The sequence below is a fragment of the Lycorma delicatula genome, chromosome 7 (assembly GCF_047948215.1).
Source record: "Lycorma delicatula isolate Av1 chromosome 7, ASM4794821v1, whole genome shotgun sequence".
Lineage (NCBI taxonomy): Eukaryota > Metazoa > Arthropoda > Insecta > Hemiptera > Fulgoridae > Lycorma > Lycorma delicatula.
Window position 1 is genome coordinate 963870 of NC_134461.1, and position 23754 is coordinate 987623.

General features: G+C 29.4%; 1 protein-coding gene across 1 annotated transcript; it reads right to left on the reverse strand.

Moving 5' to 3' along the window:
- Positions 1-260: 260 nt before the first annotated feature.
- LOC142327842 (uncharacterized) lies at positions 261-21776 on the reverse strand. The gene is made up of 7 exons (XM_075371185.1): positions 21688-21776; positions 18847-18945; positions 15472-15585; positions 8059-8208; positions 7828-7962; positions 3290-3436; positions 261-269 (listed from the first exon to the last, which is right to left on the reverse strand). The coding sequence occupies exons 1-7, from the start codon at positions 21772-21774 to the stop codon at positions 261-263; spliced, it is 741 nt and encodes a 246-aa protein (XP_075227300.1). The 5' UTR covers positions 21775-21776.
- Positions 21777-23754: the final 1978 nt, after the last annotated feature.

A 23754-nucleotide genomic window follows, 5' to 3' on the forward strand; every position in this document is an offset into this window, starting at 1 on the left:
ATATCACATAATAATCGCAATTTATATATTATAAACATTTCTAAAACTGAAATATAATAAACTAATTTTTTTATTACAATAAAATACTCTATTTCATAAAGATATTTATTTTATAAAAAATTGAATACATATAAAATTTAATAAAAAATATAATTTTGCGATAGTAAAATTTTTGTCAATAATTTTGAAAAACTGTTGAATCTGCTAAAAAATCCAGAAAAAAGATCAACTGTTTGTAACCAGTATCTAAACTAGAAAACTCAAGTCCCCTGAATAAACAAGAAATAAAGAATAATTTGATCTCAAAAAAATAATAAAGCATCCGGGCGAGGACCCAATAACTTTGTAATTTTTAAAATTATGATTATTAGCTAATTAATCAATGATCTATTACAGAAAATATTTGGAAGACAAAAAAAATCCTGCCAGAATGGCCACTCTGCCCCAATTCATCCTTGACACAAAAGAGGAGATAAAATTTACAGTGGAATGTCTCTCCTTTCAGTAACATTTAAAATCTTATAAAACTTGTAGAGAATACAAAGAAGAGAAGAGCACATCAATAAACAAATTGGGAAATATATCAGGGTGGTTTAGAAAGGGAAGATGCTGTGTGGAAAAAATAAATACTAAAGAGGAGATTTTTTTGTCTTTACAAAAGATCGGGCAAGATTCAAATAGAAATGCTAAATGTAGTTGCTGAAATATATTTCCTAAATAGATGTATCGGGATATACCAGTAGCAACAAAGTATGGTCTAATCTTAAAGATTCTTATTTTTTTAGGTGTTAAAAAAAATGTAATTTTTTTTTACATTTACTGATAGTATATATTTTGAAAAATATTTTGGTAAATTTACAAGCATAAATTCAAAATAATTGCAAAGTTATACAAATTTAACTCTTAATTGTTGCCGTTTGGTCATTTTTGACCTGAGAGGTATATTTTTGTTGGTTATGTTGCAATGACAGTTGCTACTTCCCAGATTTTCATTGTCCACTGAATTCAAGGGTGTTTCAAGGTCAGCTATAGTGCCATGTACAATGAAACTTATTGGTTTACCTTTTACGAGTGTTCACAATCAATCCGATGATAGTAGCAATGTTACTTTTTTTTTTGGTAATAAAATCGTCATTGTATTTTTTACATTTTTATCAAATTATGAGTTTACTGAGTAAAAGTACCTCTTGTGAATGTAGTAAAGCTTGAATGAAAATGAAATTGAAGATATCTTAATGAACTGATGATCTGTAGGACAGTGAATCTATATTTAGTGAATATGATAGCGATAGTGAATGTGACATAGAAAGTCCTGACAATGTATGTGAAATTAAAAACAAAAACGCGATGAGTGTATCCGATGAATTGTTGAACAGGAAATTAGACGAAAGTCTGTCTATGAAAAAAATTGTTATAAATGGAGTACTGAACTAATGTTATTAGGACTCATCTTTCTCAAATAAAAGAAACTGCTAAAAACTTGAATCTCTATTAATTCAATTTATTATTGGGAATTACTGTTTTAATTAGAACATAAAATTATTAAATTATCACTAAAACTACTGCTCCACAACTTCCTTTGTTAATCACACTGATAATATTGAATTAAAAGCTTTAATGGACTACTGTATTTATTTGGTATATTTAATTCTAGTAAAGAAGATGTAAGGAATCTGCCGAAAGTGATGGAACTGGAAGTGTTATATTCAGGGAAACCATGTCCATTCAGCGGTTTTTATTTCTGTTAGTTTTAACGGCACTAAAGTACACTCCAGTATACAAGATGGTGACAAAACCGCTCATATTTTCAAATTAATTAAAATGTTAATCTCAAATTGCCGGCCGAATTATTCTCCCACCAAGTATCTAATTGTAGACAAGATGCTTATCAGTTTTCAGGATCTATGCACCTTTTAAATGTTCATGAAAAATAAGCCCTGAAAATATGGACACATATTTAAGGAAATCATTTGCCTTAACTCATATGAGACGACGACTTGAAGAATCCAGACTTCCAACATCGCTGACTTTAATATTAGAAATGTATTAAAAATTAAAAAAGGAAAAATCAAACCTGAATTGCTACAGAAAAAACACAGGCGATGTCATAACTGCCCATCAATCAATGACAACAAACATCTCAAGTCTGTAGTGAGTGTGAGACCATGTATGCAAGTACAAATAACATCATAAGAAATAGTTGAAATTAGTTATGAATATTAAGATGTCGCTTTAAACTAGAAAGGCAATAAAAATCCTTTTCGCAGAATTTACAAAACTAATTTTTCTATTTTGTATGAATATTAAGATGTAATTTTAAATTGTTTTTGTAATTAAATGACTTTTGACAAAAGTTACAAATATAATTATTCTCGTTTGTATGAATATTAATATGTTTTTTTAAATTGCTTTTGCGATTAAATGACTTTTGACAAAAGTTACAAATATAATTCTTCTCTTTTGTATGAATATTAAGATGTAATTTTAAACTGGCTTTCTGATTAAATGACTTTTGACAAAAGTTACAAATATAATTCTTCTCTTTTGTATGAATATTAAGATGTTTTTTTAAATTGCTGTTGTGATTAAATGACTTTTGACAAAAGGTACAAATATAATTCTTCTCTTTTGTATGAATATTAAGATGTTTTTTTAAACTGGTTTTGTGATTAAATGACTTTTGACAAAAGTTACAAATATAATTCTTCTCTTTTGTATGAATATTAAGATGCATTTTTAAACTGCTTTTGTGATTAAATGACTTTTGACAAAAGTTACAAATATAATTCTTCTCTTTTGTATGAATATTAAGATGTATTTTTAAATTGCTGTTGTGATTAAATGACTTTTGACAAAAGGTACAAATATAATTCTTCTCTTTTGTATGAATATTAAGATGTTTTTTTAAACTGGTTTTGTGATTAAATGACTTTTGACAAAAGTTACAAATATAATTCTTCTCTTTTGTATGAATATTAAGATGTAATTTTAAACTGGCTTTCTGATTAAATGACTTCTGACAATAGTTACAATTATAATTATTCTCTTTTGTATGAATATTAAGATGTATTTCTAAATTGCTTTTCTGATTAAATGACTTTTGACAAAAGTTACAAATATAATTCTTCTCTTTTGTATGAATGTTAAGATGTTGCTTTAAATTAAAATTACAGTTAAAAACCTTATGGCAGATTTTGCAAACATAATAAATTTTCTCTTTCGTATGAACGTTTAAATGTGATTTTAATTCAGAACTTTGATTAAAAGTCTTCTGACAAATGGTACAAACATAATTCTTCTCTTCGTTATGCTTAATAAGTTGTGTTTTTAAATTATTTTCTGGAATGACAGACTTTTTACAAAAGTCAGAATTATTTACACTACTCTTACAATTATTCTTGGTACTTCCTTTGATGGTTAATTTATCAATAATAACCTGTAAAATTAAACCAACAATTAAAAAATAATTATGAATTAATATAAAATTATTTCCATTACAATAACATTATTGTATTTTGTAAAAAGTCGCAAAATATGGATAAAAAACTGAGTATTTTAAACATATATTCAAAATAAACATCGTTTGGAATATTATTTATTGATTCACAAGTAAAGTTTAACGTAATAACAAACTTTACTTATCCTATTGCATATCTATACACATAGCTGAAACTTTACAGATTGTCTGGGCTAAAGGTATCCAAAACAAATGGCCTATATTTAGGAAATCAGTCCTAACTTCTTAGTAGACTCAAATGATAGCATAAATCTCCAAGAATTGTTCAGGGTACTTTCAATAGTCAGTAGAATATGCGTATGATGTGCAGACAAGCTGACTCCAATGCGATTGTAGTCCATCAAGATGTGGATCCCTCAAAAACCATTCAGTGCATGCTTTAGTTAATGGAGTTTCAATCATGTACATATGTTTAACAGCTTGTACAAACTGAATGGAATATCAATTCTTTTACGTCAAAGTTTAACGTCCTCAAAGGTATGACTTTAAGAAACACAAATCATCAAAGGTTACAGTTGTGATGAGGCTATGGATCAAGTAAGCGACGCATTCACTGCCCGTCCCATTAACTTTATTAGGCGACCTAGTTATGGACTGCAAATATCTCTTTCTACTGTTCACAACATTACCATAAGCACTCAGTTTGCAAGAATACAAGTTACAACTCTTATTTATAGTTATATATCTTATTTAGTGGTGAGACAACTTTTCATATGTGCAGGATAGTTAAAGACACTCTGTCAAATTTAATGTACTTAAAACTCCATGCAGTAATCAAAAATGAAAGGGACACACCCATAGTCAATGTCTAGTTATGATGAAACAAAAATGGCATAATCAGACTGATTATTTTCATGGAGCCCACTGTGACAGGGCAGATTTACGTCTACCTGTTTCAGAATTTTCCGGTTCCTCAGATCCTGCCGGATTCATTTCCAACAAAATGGTGCTACACCACAATTATATTGAGATGTTACCAGTTTCCTGAACAACACTTCCCCAGATGTAAGATCAGATGAAGAACGGACTGCATGGCCAGCTAGATCTCTCAGATATCACTTCTCTAACTTTTTTGCTTGAAATTTCATTAAAAGTTGTAACAAAAGAAAGTTTGAGATTTGGACGATTTAAAATAAAAAAATTGAAGGTGTAGGTCTAATAATGAAGCTGATGCTCTTAAACACCTGGCAGGAGGTAGATTATTTTCCAGGCATCTGAAGAGCAACAAAAGGTGCATACACTGAAGTAGACAAATTTACATTAAAACATTGCGAGAGTTGATGTTTATTTTAAAAAAAGTTGCCAAGTTATGTTAACTGGTTCTCTTAATTTTAAGCTGTACTTTTAGACTGGACACTCTGTAGATTATAGTAAAACGTCATATTCTTCTGTACCAATATATGGTATTTTTATAATAAAAAACCAATTTGAACAACCCAAGTAAAGAATTACAAAGTAAATGAAATAACATTTTATTTTTTATTCTAACCACTTTTGCGGGATCCTGCATATCAGTTTTATATAATACAATTAAATAAAATTACATATCAAACATAATAGAAAATTAAAACTACAATCATATATAAAAAACATATGAAGTCAGTTAAATAAAATAACTACTTCTACAATAAATAACAACTTAAGTTTAAAAAAAATAATAAATAGAATAAATTTACGCTATGTAACCTGGAAAGCCAATTTCCATTACTGAGTTGATTTAAATCACGCTATTTATAAAAATTATGATTATTTCTTTTTTTTATATAAAAATGTGCTGCCATCTGTTGCTGCCTTTATAATTGTCATCTTCATATTCTGTGTGAAAGTTGATCAAGTTGGAATCTTTTGTATTTATATGTTTAAAATCTCTGAAAAATGTCCAAACTTTACCTTGTATTATTTAAATTAAATTTCTTGATATTTTCACTACATTGAAATTTTAATATTACAATATTTTAATTTTTTATTATGTTTGATATGTAATTTTATTTAATTATATTATATACAACTGATGATGCAGGATCCTGTAAAGGTGCTTTTGGAATAAAAAATAAGGTATGTGTCATTTCATTTACTTTATAATTCTGTACTTCGGTTGTTCAAGTTGAATTTTTTATTAAAAAAATACAACATATATATATATATATATATATATATATGATCAAACTGGAAAACATGATTTATAATGTATAATTTTATAATAAACAAAATAAAAATATATAATTTTTTTAATTCTTCTAAATTCGTGTCCTCTTATAACAATATATTAAAAACATTTCAAAAAACTTGTAAATAAATCTGATGAAGTGGTGCGCATGCAAGAAACACTGATATATATATATATATATTTCCACACAGGGCAAGAAACTTAAAAACCAAACTGAGAGAGCTTAACTACAGGTATTTGAGTGCTACCTTTTACACTGCTCCTATTAGCACTATTATTGGAGGTGTATATTACTGCTCTAATCAATTATTGTCTGTTGTAAACTATTCATGCTTCAGTGCAATAATTTTCAAGAACAGTGGTTTTCCTTGTCAACACGATTTGTCTAGTGCAATTCTGACTAGACGATTTGTCTAGTTGCAAGTCCTATACTATCAATAACTGAAGACAAATGTTCATAATAAAAAACTGAAGTCATTGACAACAGTTTGCATCAGGTGACTCTCAATATGATTACTTTAGCATTGATGCATCAGCTGTGCAGGGTGATCGCTTCGGATATCTTTTGTCAAAATGTGGTAGATATGTTAAGTCTTCCTAATGTAATCACAAAATTAGATTTTATATTATTTTCTTCTCATTTAAAGATTTTATGTCACAACCATGTTTAGTCTTACCAGGTCCACTTTAAACTGCCTACCTGATAAATATTGAAACATGAACACTGAATACAATTAACAACAAATCACCCAAAGCTTACTAAAATGTCAACTCCATCAACAGGTTAAAATTCACATATTTTAGTCATCAATGAATTTCAAAAACACACTTTGCTCTCACACATTGACCATTTATCATTCACAAACATCTCAATAAATCGATATTAATTAAAATGAACTAAATACAATTACAAACATTTTGTTAAAAACGAACACATTGAAATATATACATAGTAATGAAATTAAGAAGAGACAAATCATGTTTGTAACAATAGCCAATAGCTAATACTTACACGACATGGATAAAATACCATCCCATCTTTTGTCTTCACTGTGTGAAAATCTTTTATTCGAAGTTCATTGCTTTTCATATTAAGATTAACCAGTGGTGAAACATCATTCAATAAGATCTCAGATTCCTTTAAAAAAAAGATAAACAAATCATATTACAAACTAATTAATTTCCAATAAATGTTTTTTTTTTATTTCATTCTGACTGGAACATAGTAATAATACCACTTATATACAAATCACATATCCTAAATATAAATATTTTTGGTAGTAAATACCATTAAAATCTCTTGCTAAAAATTTTAGAAAAATCCAATTATGACAAAATTAGGCCAAAAAAGAACAAAACTGATTTAATTTTATTTTTATATGAATTTACTATTAATACAATATTACAATTGTTATTTATATATATATATATATATATATATATATATATTATACACTTTATTTTCTCAAAGTGTATGTTGCAAAAAATAACAAAATAGCAAACACATTAATCACAAATTTAAATCTGAGAAAATTAATTTTATAAGTCAATTTAAAACAAATATGGCGGTTGTTCAGGAAGGTTTTGAAGAATTTTTTTTTAACTTTCAACTTAATTCTCTTGCAATTTGTTTCATTTACCCAGATTTTCCAACTTTTTTTATATTATCAGTATGATGTGATTTGTCCAACTCTGCGAAATAAGCAGTTCTCTCACCTTTGCATCATTAGAAATAAATCTTTGTCCAATGAGCCATTTTTTCAGATTTGGGAGAAGGTAATAATTAATTGAAACCAAGTCAGGTGAATACAGCACATGCTTCCAGATGACTTTGTCAAAGTGTGGATTATCATTGAGTTTTGCAACTACTATCAGAGATATGTGTACCCGCACATTATTGTGGTAAAAGAACAGTATCTTTTTGGCCAATGTGGCAGTACATATCAATCAGTCTAGTAAAACATCAGAACTGTAATGATCCTCGTACTTGAAAGTTCATGTAATACTAAAGAATAAACCAAAACATGGTAAAAAAATGCAATGAAGTCAAATTAAAACATCAACATTAAGTGCTTACATAAAGTTTCACTCACATAACTACTCTACAAAATTCACTTTGAAAGGGCGAGTAAAACTAACTTACTGCTTCATTTTTGATTTTATGATCTTCTAATTTAATTAGGTTGGTCCCTTCACTCACAAGAGGATCTGTCACTTCATCAATATTATCACACCCATTATTGATCGGCTCCTCTTTCACTTGCAAAGATTCACTTTCCTGAAAAACAAAATCAATAATTTAATGTTATAGTTCAATGGCTGATGATCTTTCCATGACACAAACAAAGCAAAAAATTAATCAATTTATACTTACACAAACAGGTGTAATATCATCTTCAATAGGGTGATGTGGTAAAATCAACAATAAAGTTTCCTTTGTGGTATCATCTTCAGTTTCTAGTTTGATACTGTTAGAGGGGAGTGCTTCATACACGTAGATATTCTTTACAGGTACATCCATTATCTTCAAAAATAAAAACAATCTAAGTTAAAATTGAAGTATTTATAATAAAAACAACAAAGTCGCTGAAAACTGTAAAACATTTCATATAATGAAATTTTTATTTATATTTATTTGTGTGTAACTTATTTTTTACCTGAATATTTAAGAACTGAATTATAGTGTATATATATATAAAATATTGTCAAGTGAATGATTAATGTGAGACCTGACATTAGACACATCACTAATAAAAACGGCACTAGTCATTCTCAAGAATGAAAGAGAAGAAGAGGTTTTGCAATATTTCACACAACAAATATACACCAGTGTTACATAAACATGATATTACCACTGAAATAAAGGTGATAATCAGCCACACACAAGCAGCTCAATTATTTATACCACAGAAATTTATGTACAATGGACATCAAAACTATCAGAGAACATTACCATGACTGTGCCCAGACGTACTTTAGTTGCTTCACATGAAACAAAATCAAACCTAGGGCAGACAGTTTAAAGCAACCAACTAATGGTCTTGTAAACAGAAAATTATAAATTATATATGACTCCATTCACTAAAAACATTAAAAAGCTGGAGCTACAATTTTAATAATTTTTTTTAAACCTTACAGTCCAGTACACTCTTGTTCAATAAAGAGAAGCCCCTTAATGAACAAAATGTTGAAATTCATCAAAGTCACTCCCAAAAATTGTAGGCTCTCTGTAGGAGATGATTCTCTCATACTCTGAGAATGACATTTCCTGTCGTATATTCCCGATACAGAATAAAAATTGCACCTACAAGATGTGTTGTTATTATGGAAACCATATAAGAAAGGAATCACGATATTATTGTTGTGAATGTGATGTTGGTATTTGTCCTGCCCCTTGTTTTAGAAATTTCCACACTAAGAAGGAAAACATTTTCATATTTCAAAAACATTAAAATTCATTTAAAAAAAAAAAAATGTATGACTAGTATTAAACTGAAATATAGTAATAACTCTGGGAACTGGCAAACATGAATATAAGTTATTATTCTGTGATCTTGAACTCTGAATGGCTAAATTCATAAATATTTATGAACTATTTCCATAGAAAATAATTTAATCGTTTTCACAGTAAGATTAGAAATATATACATAGAAGATTCACAACATGTAAACTTATTTCACCATGGCTCAATGAGATAATGATATGTATCAGACTACACTTTGTTTAGTTTAGTAGAGACTCAGAAGATCCATTCCTGAGACATATGGTTAATTAAACCCCAACCACCAGAGTACACAGGTATTCACTGCTAAGTTTTTAAATCTGTATAAAAGCAACTGACTTTTACTAGGATTTGAACCTGAGAACTTTCGACTTTGAAAATCAGCTGTTAAAACAACTTTTTTGTGATGAGTTAAACACTAGATCAGCCTGGTGGGCTAAATATATATATTATTATTATCTTTTATGACCGCATAGGATCATTTTAGTCAGTCTGTTATGCATGTCTCTTTGATGGGACTGTTTGGGCCTTGTGGTCCTCCCATTACTTTTTCATACATTTCAATCTTTGTGCCCTTTCTAGTGTTGAAAATGTTTGTGTTGTGAGGTTTTATCTTATAAGAGTTTTTGTTCATGAGTTTCTCATTTAATTTTATCGTACCTGTGGCGTCTACTGATGTAATGCCAATTTCCTTCAGATCCTATCTCATTTCTCTCAATCATCTGCATCCTGCCTTTGTATTTTCCGAGTCGAGATTGTACTGCATTAGCAGTTTCCGAAGTCTTGAATACTGCATCCACATGATTATGTCGAAAGAATCCTAATCTCCTCTTATGCATATCAGTAATGGGTTCCAACTCTTTGTACATGATTTTGTTTGGCACACTCCCACCACTGCCCATCTTTCAGATACTTTTTATCCATGCAAGTTCTTCCAATTTTTTCTTTCCATCTTATGGAATCTGTCTGTCTTTGATTGTTCGTTCAGGTGGAAGAGTGTTTGCTGAATAAGTGGTTTATGGTTTTATAACTGTGTTTTAGTGTCTTATTTTTGTATTTATTGATAGGCATTTTTATTATAAGTGTACCAGGTTCATTTTTGTGCTTCAGCTAGATTTTTCTTCTTATTCAGATAAAGGAATGTTTGTTTAGATTGTTTGTTACTATTTCTCCAAGGTATTAAAATTGGGTTACTAAATTTTGGGTCCAATTTTATTTGTAATGTTTTGAAGTACTAATATCCGTGACTTAGTTTCATCAATGCCATTTGCTACACAAGTGCCAACTCGTCAACAAAACTAGGAAGGTTTGTTTCAATTTTTCCACCCATTTTAACTTTTAGTAGACAACGTTTTGAGAGCTTGAGCCATTCCCTCATCACCATTTCTAAAATACAGTTGAACAGTAGTCATGAGAACTCATTGCCTTGGCGCAATCCTGTTTTGATCTCCAAAACGTCTGAGAGCTCACCTCTGAATTTTACCTTTGACACTGTTTGTAAGGGTCAGTTTTATCATGTTTATAATTTGATAAGTAGTTCAAGGTGTCTTAGAATTTTTAGTAGGGATGCAGTCATAAGCTTTCTTGAAATCTACAAACGTTATGACCACATCCTCTTGTAATCCATTATTAGCTTGAAACTCAAGATGTGTTCTGGGCAGCTCCTACAGGCTCTGAAACCTTCCTTGTATTCTCCTGGTTTTTTTCGAGTTGTGGATGATTCTTGTAAGAATTTTGTATGTTGTGTCTAGGAGTGAGATTCCCCAGTTAATTGTTAGGGTCTGTTTTGCCCCCATTTTTGTGTAGCAAATGGATGAGGGCTATCGTCCACTGTTCTGGTAGTTCTTCTTTGATCCAGATGTTGACAAACTGTTGATGAACTGTTGGTGTTGGTGTTAAAGTTTAAGAATTTTGTTGGTTCTTTGCAATTTAGGAGATCATTAAAATATTTAACAAGGATTTCCAAATTGTTTTTATTTCTGTTAGCCAGTTTCTTATATTGACTTCAGTGTTTTTTTAATGATGTATAGTCTCTTTATTCTCCTTAGGGGTCAGGTGGTTTCTTTTCTTTGTTTTACTAGATTTTGGAAGGATATTTCTAATTTTTGGGATTAATAGCAATAGTAGATTTTTTTCCACTGTTTTGACACATTTGCCGTTCCAACATTGATGTTTTTGTACGGGATTTTATTGGGGCTAATTCTTCTGCGATTAATTTACTGGATCTTCGAGTTTATCTGTGATTGTTATTTTTTTGGTTGCTTCTTGGTGATTTTCATTCTTGACCAGTCGGGCAGGATACTCTTTTCTTTTAGTTTTAGATTTGATTTTGTTGTTTTCTTTGTGAAGCAAATTTTATTTTGACTACATAGTGATTGGATCCAGTGTCTACTCTTCGGATGACTTTTACACTGTAGATCTCCATGTGGTGCTGTTTATCCATAAAGACGGTCTAGTTACCATTCTCCTATAGTGTAATCAAGGTGTTTTTAGATTTTGATTATTTGAGATTTCCTCTTGAAATATGTGGAGTTCAATATTAGCTTGTCATTTCTGCCGAGATCTATGAATCTCTCTCCATTTTTGTTTGTTTTCATTTGAGTGGGCAATTTTCCAATGTTGTCGTGGTCTTCTTTCTCTGTCTAGTTGGGCATTGAGTTTCCAATTAATTGTTTAACATGGATTTCAGTTATGTTATTTATAGTTAGGTCGCGTAGATTCCAGAACCTTACTGTTTCTTTATAGTCTTTTGGAGAATTATTTTTATAATTAGTGGATGCATGGCTGTTTATTATAGTGTAGATTTTATTAGATGCATTTGGTGTGAGTGTTGAGATTCTTGGAGATTGTGACTGGAATTATTGTATAGAGTTCTTATTTTGAGTCTGACTAAAAAGCCTGTTCCAAACTGTGGCACTTTTTCATCACTCTCTTTCCAGGTATACCTTTGCAGAGTCTATATCCATGAGATTCAATGGCATCCTGGTCAATGTTTCTTATTTCCTGCAGACCCATGATGAGAATTTTGTATTGGTCCATTCGGCCAGTTATTATTTTTAGTTTACCAGTCCGCTGCAGCAAGTTTACTTTGTGTGTGGAAATGTAGATGATTTGATTTGCTTTGGTTTGATTTTGGACTTTGTATTTTTCTTATTTGTGTGTGTAGTGTTAGGGCATTCCAATGCTTCCAGTTGCATGTTATATTCTAAGTGCCAGCCCACCATATCTAAATGCTGCCTTTTCTAAACTCTGGTGTTGCTTGATTCAGCAGGTGGAGTATTTCTTAAAAAAGATCTTTCAGTGATGCCTCTCAAGGGGTCACTTGTCAAACTAGGTTCCGAGTTACATCTTTAAATGCGATCTAGTGAGGTGTGATTTGATGATAAATGAAGCTATGAAGTTTTTTAGATTCAGTTCACCAGACAAATTTCTCCTATTTGTTTGGGATACCTCCAAGCATAACCCATGAAGGCTCAATCTGACTTTTGTTAAAAGATATTACTTTGGAGAAAAGTTAAAAAGTCTGATCCTAAATGTTACACCCATATATATATATATATATATACAATATAATATTCTTTCAGCCTCCACAAATCACAGAATTAGAGAAACATTCACCTTTAATCTTTTACTCCATCAGACGCTATTGGACCTAAGCCCATTCTCAGTGATATCTTTTATGAATTCTTAAACTGTTTACAATTATACAATAACTATTAGCTTTTTACATTTCGTAATGTTTTTGCAATTGTTGGATTTAATTTTATAAATACCAGAAGAATACGATAAAACAAAAATTCCTGTTATTTCAATTGAGAAATAAAATGAATATATAAATGAAATGGTTTTAAAAAAAATTAATGACCCAACAATAAAGTTTTAAAAATTAAAAAAAATTCCATAGTTAAATACAAGGAAATATTTAATAATAATAATAAATTAAAATATCATATCAGATTATCCACATATACCTTACACCCCAAAACTTACAGGTTTCCCAAAATTACACAAGGAAGGTATAACAACAAGACCATTAATCAATTTCAAAACAGCCCCAAGTTATATTATTACTAAAATTATTGATATAGCAATTAGATCAAAGATATATTTAGAATATAAATATAATATAAAAAACAGGTATGAATTAATAAATAAAATAAGTTAATAATTATTAAAACTAAAATTACTAGCTTAGATATAACTAATACGTACTCAGATAAACCCATTGATTACACAATCTCAAAAGATAATAAATTAATAAAAGCAGGAGAAGACATAAAATTTATAAATATTTAACAATTAGAAACATGTGTAAGCAGAATTATTTTGAATTTATTGGAACCTGTTACATATGAGAACATATTTTACCCATGGGATTTCCCTTATCTGCTTTAATGTCAAAAATATATTGCAGGAATTTGATAATAGAACAGTATATGGCATAAATCACGTATATTAAATTTTATTGTGGGTCAGATTCGTGGATGATAATTTAGTTATATATGAACCAGTTATAGATAATGATGAAGTCATTTTAAATAAATTCAATTCGGATCATAGAACTTTATAGTTTACATTTGAAATGGAACATAACAGAAAAATAAATTATTTGGATATATATATATATTAAAATAAAAACAATCAAATAAAAACTGAATTATATAAAAAACCTACCTGAAATGAAATTTTTATAAATAGGAATTCTAATCATATTTGGTCCCAGAAGGTTAATATTTTTAAGTATGTACTTAAACAGAGCAATAAAATACATAAACGACAAATAAGAATTTTGTAATTTTAGTATCAAGAATATAGCTATAAAAAATTGATATCATATGTCATTGACTGATATTAAAAATATAATCCAGAATTTTTCAGTAATAAAAATATTACTATATTATTACCCATAAAAATAGTGAAATGTTTATCTAAAATAATTTTATACAAATAAAATTATAGAAAACTAAATTGATGCGTATACAAATAAAAAATACAAACCTGATAATCATATAATAAAACATTAAAAAGTAAAAAATAAATGTGGGTCTTCTGGTATTTATAAAATTAAATGTAACAATTATGAAAAGATATATAAAACAAATAGATCATTTAAAGATAGATGTAATGAACATTTTAAATCATTTAAAAATAGAATAATAGGTTTCTCGAATGTTGCTGACAATTTTATAATAATTTTGATTATTATTTAGTTTAAAACTATTATTTAGTTTAGAAGGTAATTTGGAAATAGTTGAAAAAATTAATACTGAAGATAAAAAGTTTAACCTGCTAAATAATTAATATATACGAGTTCACAAATGAACTGCATGGAATCCAAAATTTACATGCAAGGCCATAATAATGAAAAACAATACAGTAGGATGCCGATTTTCAAGATGTCTGACAATATATATATATATATATATATAAACGTGAATTCAGCCTTGTAAATCTGCAAACAGAATTTGATGGAGATACTTTTATTTAAATTAAGTTGGTATCCAAAGATAAGATATGATAAATTAATAATTATTGTAATACTTTTTCATTATTGACTGAACAAATATTTGTTAAAAATAAAAAATCTTTAAAAGCATTTCGAATATTTTTAGAAGTTTAAAATTTGTTTTATTAATTTTTATTTTAAACAAACAATTTTTACACAATGTAAAAAGCTAATGGTTATTATATAAATTGTGAATAGTTGAAGAATTTATAAAAGTTATCACTGAGAATGAGCTTAGGCCTGAAGGCATTTTGAAGTAAGAAATTAGAGGCAAGAGTGTTTCTCTAATTCCGTGCTTTGCAGAGGCTGAAAGAATATTCTATCGTACATATAGACATTTATGTAGAGAGAAAAAAAATGGACTATAAAAAGTTTAACCTGCTAAATAATTAATATATACGAGTTCACAAATGAACTGCATGGAATCCAAAATTAACATGCAAGGCCATAATAATGAAAAACAATACAGTAGGATGCCGATTTTCAAGATGTCTGACAAACTGGACTGCTTAAATCCAAATTAAGAAATTAAAGAAAAAATAATACATTATTTGAAAAATAAATATTCACTTCAACCGGAAATATTTTATGTATGTTTATTTTACTGAATTTTTCAATTGACCTTTTTGCAATTCATTTAGCAAAAACATACATGTATTTTAGCCTTTGTAAAACTTATTAAAGTAAATTTTTACCCAATTATCCAGATCTGGCCTTGTAAAGGTTCATCTGGACAATTGGTGTTTTCACTGTATGCAGAATCTAATACCCTTACTTACCACTTCATTTTTAACTTCTAAATTTTCTAATTTATACAAATTGGTGTCTTCAATTGCTAAATGATCTTTTTTGATATCAAGTAGTTCCTCTTTCAGCTGTAGTAAATCTACTTGCTGTAATAAAAAACAAAAAAATGAATGCTACAAAGTAAAGATTTTTACGATTTTTTTGTATAATTTATTAAATATATAAATTTGCTCCTGTAATTTGCTTAGCATACACATATAGGACAGCCACAGTTAAATTATTACTATTATTAGGTGACTTTAATATGCCAGATTTTGCAAAATATTATCAAAAAATGTTTCAACTCATCTTATAGATTTTTCTACAAATTGTAACCTTTTACAATCAAATAATCTGTTAAAACTCTTGTGGTAATTCTCATGAGTTTGTTTTTTCTAATCTTACTGACATATTATGTTAATAATGCTTACAGTAAAACTTTTTATCATGGTAAATATAATTTACCTTAGAGATAATGTTGCCTATGATTTTGAGTTAAATCTTATAGCTAAACAATTCTTATCAGATATTTTTATAACATTCACCATTTACTAAATAGGAGTTTGATTGTAAATGATATTTATTTATTATATTGCCATATAATATTGAAGTTTAAGAGTGAAACAAGGAAACTGAATTTAGTAGCAAATGAAAAATGCAATACCTGACTCGGATTTGATATTTATCACCAACATAGAAATTTTTTTAGAACTGCAACTACATATTAACAATATTGTTGATAATCAAGTACCAAAAATATTTATATATATTGTAATTTTTGAAGCAGAATTTACACAATTATTAATGAGAAAAACTTCCATAATCTTAAAAAACAACATAGATCTACCTTCTTATTAAAATATATTTAAGAACAAAATATTTGTAATACTCTTAGTCAAGATTTATTTTTTAATTATACTGTTAAAGTTGGGAATCTTTACGCAATGGCACCAAAGATTTTTTTAAAATAAGCTAACAAAAACAACGATAAATCTATTTTAGGTGCCCACGAAGGCGGAGCAAATGTCCTCAACACTGATGAGGCTAAGGCCAATGTCGGAGGTCCCAGGGCATCTAAACGCAGGATATTAGCGTCTACGGTGGTGTTGGATATATAGCCGATACTATTGCTATCACATACAATATTGTATGTGATGGCGGTAAGGTGGGAGGCCTTCAGACTGAACAGCAAGTATAGGAAGTTGGCAATCAGGGTAGCCCAATTATATAGGACAGTTTCCTTGGATGCTTCACTAGTGGTGGTGTGAATGCCACCATTCGACCTCATAGCCAAGGAAAAAGGGACAGGATCACAGAAGGCAAGGACCCGTATGTTTATTGAATAGCAGGAGGTGGAAGAATCCAAAAGGACATTAGAGCTATATTTTGATCCCAGAAGTAGCTGCTGTATTGGTCAATAGACCATATGTCATTTGGGGTCTACGTCTGTAGGATTGGAAGGAGGTGTACAGATCAATGTCAGTATTGTGAAGAAACTAACACAATGGAGCGCATCTTTTTCATGTGTCCCAGGTGGAAGGAAGAATTGGCATGTGATGGTTTGGACTCGCTTGGGGGTCATGCACTTGATGCTCTTGTTCGGTGAGAGTTGGACCATGTGTTCACAGTGGTTTCTGGTCGAATATTTTTCAGTCGACTGAAAAATATTACAAAAATAATGAGTAATATTAAATAAAATTTGAACACTTTCTTTCTGAATATCTTGTTAAAAAATTCGGAGATGTATATACACCAGAAAAAATTTCAGCAGATGATGAAAGTTTACTGGAAAGGTAGGCTAAATTTCATTCACTTTATTAGAATAAAAAGAGCACACTTTGATATTAAGACATTTCAGAGTCAGAAACTGGATATATATAAATAAAATTTGATAGCATACGTAGATGCAGGCACACAAATTGTAAAAACTCCTAATCATGGCTACACCACTTTTATTGTCATTACTCTTTTTGAAACTAGTAACCAACTAGTGAACAATAAAGCTACCCCATGAACGTCCAATTAAATGAGGATGATATGCATGACATGTAAACAATGTGTAGTCTTGTACACTCAGGCGTAACATTCCTGTAACATATGGTTTATTGAACCCCAACAATCAAAGTCTATAGGTATCCATGGTTTAGATTTTAATTGTCTATAAAAGCAACTAAAGCTTTATTTTACAAAAGCAGCAAAATTTATTTGTTTTGAATGAATACATAAAGTTGTTAAAAACATCTATTCATATGTTAAAAACAGCTGCTGGGTTGTGTATGAGATTTTTCACTCATTTTCTTATTTCTGCATGCCAGCAATCTGTTAATTTTTTTCAAATTAAAAATCTTTTTGGGTGAACTTAAAACTAATTTAATATATATTATTAGAATTAAGCTTCACTTTAACAAAGCAGTATTTGCTGATAATACTTCCTATCTCTATCTATACTATTACATAAAGAGGCAGAGGGTTTTTGTTTGTTTGGGTTAAACAAAATACTCCTTAATCAATTTCAACTAAATTTTTACCCACATTTCTCAGCATAACTGAGGTTTTTAGATATGTTTTCAATCTCAAAAAAAAAAATATGAATATATATCTGTAGTAGTAGAGATTTTCCGGTTGAAGCACAATCTTTAATGAACTGTGAGTCATCACTGTGTGAGGTGAGTTTGAACTGAATGTATCATATCAGTCGACTGAAAAATATTACAAAAATAATGAGTAATATTAAATTTTGAACAATTTCTTTCTGTTTAACAATAATGACCTTCCCTTGGGGACTGCATGTGAGGCTAGAGTGGTGAGGTATACGGACACCTCATGGGAGACTAGCCCAATCATTACTATGAACTATTAACAAACGGGATGCCCCTGGACCACTTTTTTGGAGGTGCTCTTATATCAGAAAACAATCATCCGATTTTGAAAATTCAAACTGGGAATATATATATAGTTTGTCTGTTTGCTCATGCATCATGTGAGACGAACCTGACTGACTGATTACTTTCAAATTTCAGAATACAATTGTGTTACCCCAGAGAAGGTTTTAAGCTATTAACCGAGGCCCTAGCTCCCTTGAACATTAACATATTAAAAATATTCATTGTTTCTTCACTCCCAAAATGGGTGAAGTTGTGAATTAAAGAAATTCATTAAGGAAAAGATAGATTTATTCTTCTCCTTCATTACTGAATATTTCTGCCGCCATTGCAAAGAAATAAGTTATGAATTTTTCATTGTCAAAGGCGTGTGTACTTTAGTTACCATAGTTCCTATTACCTATATTTCATAATTTAGTTTCTTTTTCAGGTTTCTGTCCAACCTCACCATGTATGTTACAATATCCAATAATTATAAATACTTACATGACCTGGATAAAATTCCTCCTCCTTTACAGTGTGTACATCATTAATTTTAAGATTAATCCGAGGTGGAATGTCATCATTTAATGAGATCTCAGATTCCTATAAAAATAAGATGAAAAAAAACCTTACAAAAATGTTGAAATTAATTAATATTCCATAAAATATCTTTTTTTATTCTGACAAACTTAATTATACCATTGTAAATTTGTCTATTATCAAGATATACTGTCATCATAAAATAGATTAAAGAAAAACAAATTATAAGATAAAAATAGATGCGATCAAAGTCTATATTAACTGTTTATATAAAACACATGAAATAATGTTAAGGTAAATATTTAAAAATAAAAAATCACAAAAAGATAATCCACAATTCTAAGGGCGCTATTGAAAATTATTTTGAGCATATATTTAAATACATTTTGATCAGAATGCAGATAAACTGTGTTTTTTTTATAATTATTATTATTTAAAAATTCTGCAACAGACGAATGTTGTTTCCATAAAAGAGAATATTTCAATATTTTTAAAATAAATTGGTGAGAAGATTTTTCATATTCAGAAGGAAATTAAGGCTCTTCTTCCTGTAAGTTGAAGTTATGAAAAGACAGTACTGTTGTCTGGTTACGTTTCTAAATTTCCCTTTAATTTTACTAAATTATAAAAGTAAACCCTATAAATTTCTTATAATGATATTTTATTAGCTGTCTAAAAAATTAATAACACAGGAAATTACTGAAATTGAAGATTTAAAATACCCAGAGGAGACTATTGAAGTCGAACATCCCTGAAAAAGAAGCCGTTAGGTCCATACACAGTAAAGTGGCTAATCTATCAATTAACTAAACACCTGTAGCAGAAAATTACTATCACTGAATGCTAAAATAAGGCACTACTGAACAGTCATTTGATCAGAAGCTCTATGTCCCACTGAACATCTGACAACTTCTAATAGACAAATGAATGAACAATATTAAAAAAAAAAGTCTTTCAGCCCATCAAAGACAGAAAAGAAGACACAATAATGAACATGGAGAAAGTGTTCGATTTAATCAGAAAAAGAAAAATCACCTTTTATGGTCATCTACAAAGAATGAACCCTAACAAGCTATTTCTACATTTTAAAATCTAAAAAATAATAACAGAAAAATACATCAAAGAACATTTACTACGACAATTGCAAAATATTTCAGGTTTCCGGGGGGGAAAAACTGTAGAAGAAATATTTCTTACCTGGACAGAAGAAAAAAGTAAAATACTTAAAAATAATGAAGGCGATATGAAAAAAAAAGTAACTGAAAAAGGGAAATAACAGGAACGTAAAAGCAATTAGATTAGACAAGCGAGATTAAAACTACAATTCAACCAAACATAAATCATGTAAACTTATGACACCAAATACTGACAATTAATAGCAAGTTATTTAACCCCTTCATAGTTTTTGATGAAATAACTCATCAAATAACTACCCTGATAAAAATTTCCTTGACGAAATAATTTGTCATCCACTTCTTTGCTAAAAAGTGCCACTGATGAAATAACTCATCATTATGAATTGACACATTTTATTGGGTTACTGTATCATATGTGAGTCTAGTTCCATTTTTACTCTAATTTATTGCTGAAGCTGTAGTATCATATTGTTTCTCAATTCTATATGTCCTAACAATGTATATTCATTATTAGAGTTATATTTTACAAATAAATTAGTTGACATTCTTTATGTCAAGCAGACTAATCTTTACATCAAAGATTTATTTTTAAAAAAACTACTAAACCAGTTTTTGAGGTTTCACCTGTGGAAACAGACTGATAATTATGACATGCTTTTGTTTGTAGCTGTATATACGCTATCAGGAATTACCTGAAAGCCACAAAATGAAAGTTATTACACAAAGAATCTCCTTTTTACAACTCATGGATTTGGAAAAGTTTTAGCCCAAAGAATCAAACTTTTATTGTATTTCCTCAATTTTACTCATGATGATAATAATACTAATAAATCTCCAAAAAATAAAATCGATTATTGACTATCTTGTTAAAAAATTCAGAGATGTATATATACCTGAAAAAACTGTAGCAGATGATGAAAGTTTACTGGAAAGATAGGCTAAATTTCATTCACTTTATTAGAATAAAATGGGCACACTTTGATATTAAGACATTTCAGAGCCAGAAACTGGATATATATAAATAAAATTTGATAGCATACGTAGATGCAGGCACACAAATTGTAAAAACTCCTAATCATGAGTACACCACTAATATTGTCATTACTCTTTTTGAAACTAGTAACCAACTAGTGAACAATAAAGCTACCCCACCATCGTCCATTTAAATGAGGATGGTATTTATGACATATAAACTATGTGTAGTCTTGTACACTCAGGCGTACCATTCCTGTGACATATGGTTTAAATAGGAATTTTTACAATTCCTATAATCAATCTTTATTATACTGGGTTATTTAACTGCCTATTTGCAATTCATTTAGTAAAAACATAATAATTACATATATATATATATTTATACCGACATTTGTAAAACTGATTATAAAAGCAAATGTCTATATACTGTATTTTTTGCAACATTTTACTATCTCTTTTTTCTTACACCGTACATTTTATTTTCATTTTCCAAATTTCTTCTTAATTTAACTGAAACACATTTACTTTTTACTTTTATTTTTTTTACTTATTGTATTACCCATTAAATATAGAATTATATGTGCAATATATACCACAACCTTTTTTAAATTACCATTTTCAATTATCCAGATTTGGCCTTGCAATGTCCATCTGGATAATTGGTGTACCACTGTATACAAAATCGACCACTTACCACTTCATTTTCAACTTTTAAATTTTCAGATTTAACCGAGATGGTCTCTTCAACCATAACAAATCTTTTCTGACTGTCACTATTCATAATCTCAAGCCTTCTCTTCCAGGTGTACGAAATTTATTTTCTGTAATAACAAACAATAAATAAATGCTAGAGTAAATATGTTTATGATTTATTGTACAATTTATAAAAGTAAAATAAATTGTATATGTAATTCACTTACCATACACAAACAGCACAGCCACAGTTAAATTATTATAATTATAATACAGTAATATTGTTGAATGTCATCTACCAAAACTACAAGCAGTTCTCTAGTGAAATTATTATCGCAATTATTAATAACAAAAAATTCCATAAGCTTCAAAAACGTAATCTATTTATTATTAAGAATTATTTAGAAAGAAATTGTATGCAATACTGTTAGTCAAAGATTTTTTTTAAAATTTGCTAATAAAAATGACAACAGCAGATCTTATCCATCTTGTACGCTTTTTGAAGTGAGTATGCTAATAAGGGCGCCAATATTATATAATCTTTTCGCTTAAAAATGTGAAAGTGTCTATATTAACGAGTTTTCCTTAACTAAAATTACATTTAACTGTAACGATTCCTGCATTATTTTAACTGAGAATGATACTGAAAAGGCCATTTGAGTTAATGATAACTCTTTTGTAGGCCCAGAATATAATCATCCTCTTTTAGTGAAGAAACGCTCTGTCTTTTTGTATAGTTTTTAACTTAGCTCTTCAATCATTCTTTCATATCTTGAATCATTTTATACTGATTTTTGTTGTGCCATTGGTGTAGTTAATATCAAATTACTTATTAAAAAACCTGCTGCGTGTGAATTTTATAATAAATTGTTGTCTTGGATACATCCATTTCGTACAAACAGAATTCCTTATGTTAAAATTGATAATTTTATCTCTAAGCCTATGTATGTTAGATATGGATTAAGACAAGGCATGCATTTGGGTTCCCAAATTTTCATTGTATTTATAAATTACTGTTTATTCATAGGCTATTCGCATTTTTTTAATTTTTTGCAGATCATATATGAAATTGTTTAAGCCGATTACAAATCTAGTTGATATTCAATTACTTCCAATCAACTTGAACTGTGAGCAAAAATAGTATTTCTGCTAACTTTAAAAAAATTAATTTCATATTCAATTTGGAAGGTTTGAAAATGTTGATACAATTGTGCAGCTGAATAATATAAAATAATACTGCAATACAAAAGGTATCTTCTATTAAACACTTAGCTGTATGTTTTGGTAGCAAGTTATCCTTCAATGAATAAACTGGTAATACTGTAAGTCACTAGAAATGATAAATTTTATTAAGAGATTCTCTACAAATTTTAATTAAAATTTTAGGTCATGCATTTATGAAGTACTAATTTAAAATTAATAAACTCTGTTGTATGGTGCCTCCTCTATGAATCATGAGACCTTGCCGTTGGTGAGGGGGCTTGAGTGCTCAGGGATACAGAGTAGCTGGACCGAAGGTGCAACCATATCGGAGAGGTATCTGTTGAGAGCCAGACTAAGGAATGATTCCTGAAAGAGGGCAGCAGCTCTTTCAGTAGTTGTTAGGGGCGTGAGTCACAATGACTTAAACGGCCATATCAACATCACTCAGTCCTCTGAGTACTGCGCAGCTGAAAGCAATGGAAAACTACAGCTGTTTTTTTTTTCCAAGAAAATGTGGCTCTCTGCATTTTAAAAAGCAATAATGGAGGCGCCTTCCTTGGTAAAATATTCCGGAGGTAAAATAGTCCCCCGTTCGGATCTCCGGGTGGGGACTACTAAGGAAGGGGTCACCAGAAAAGTAAAAAATAACATTCTACGAGTCGGAGCGTGGAATGTTAGAAGCTTAAAAAAGGTTGGTAGGCTAGAGAATTTAAAAAGGGAAATGGATAGAGTAAACGTGGATATAGTAGGAATTAGTGAGGTTCGGTGGGATGAGGAAGGCGACTTTTGGTCGGGTGACTTTAGAGTAATTAACTCAGCGTCAAATAATGGGCAGGCAGGAGTAGGTTTCGTGATGAACAAGAAA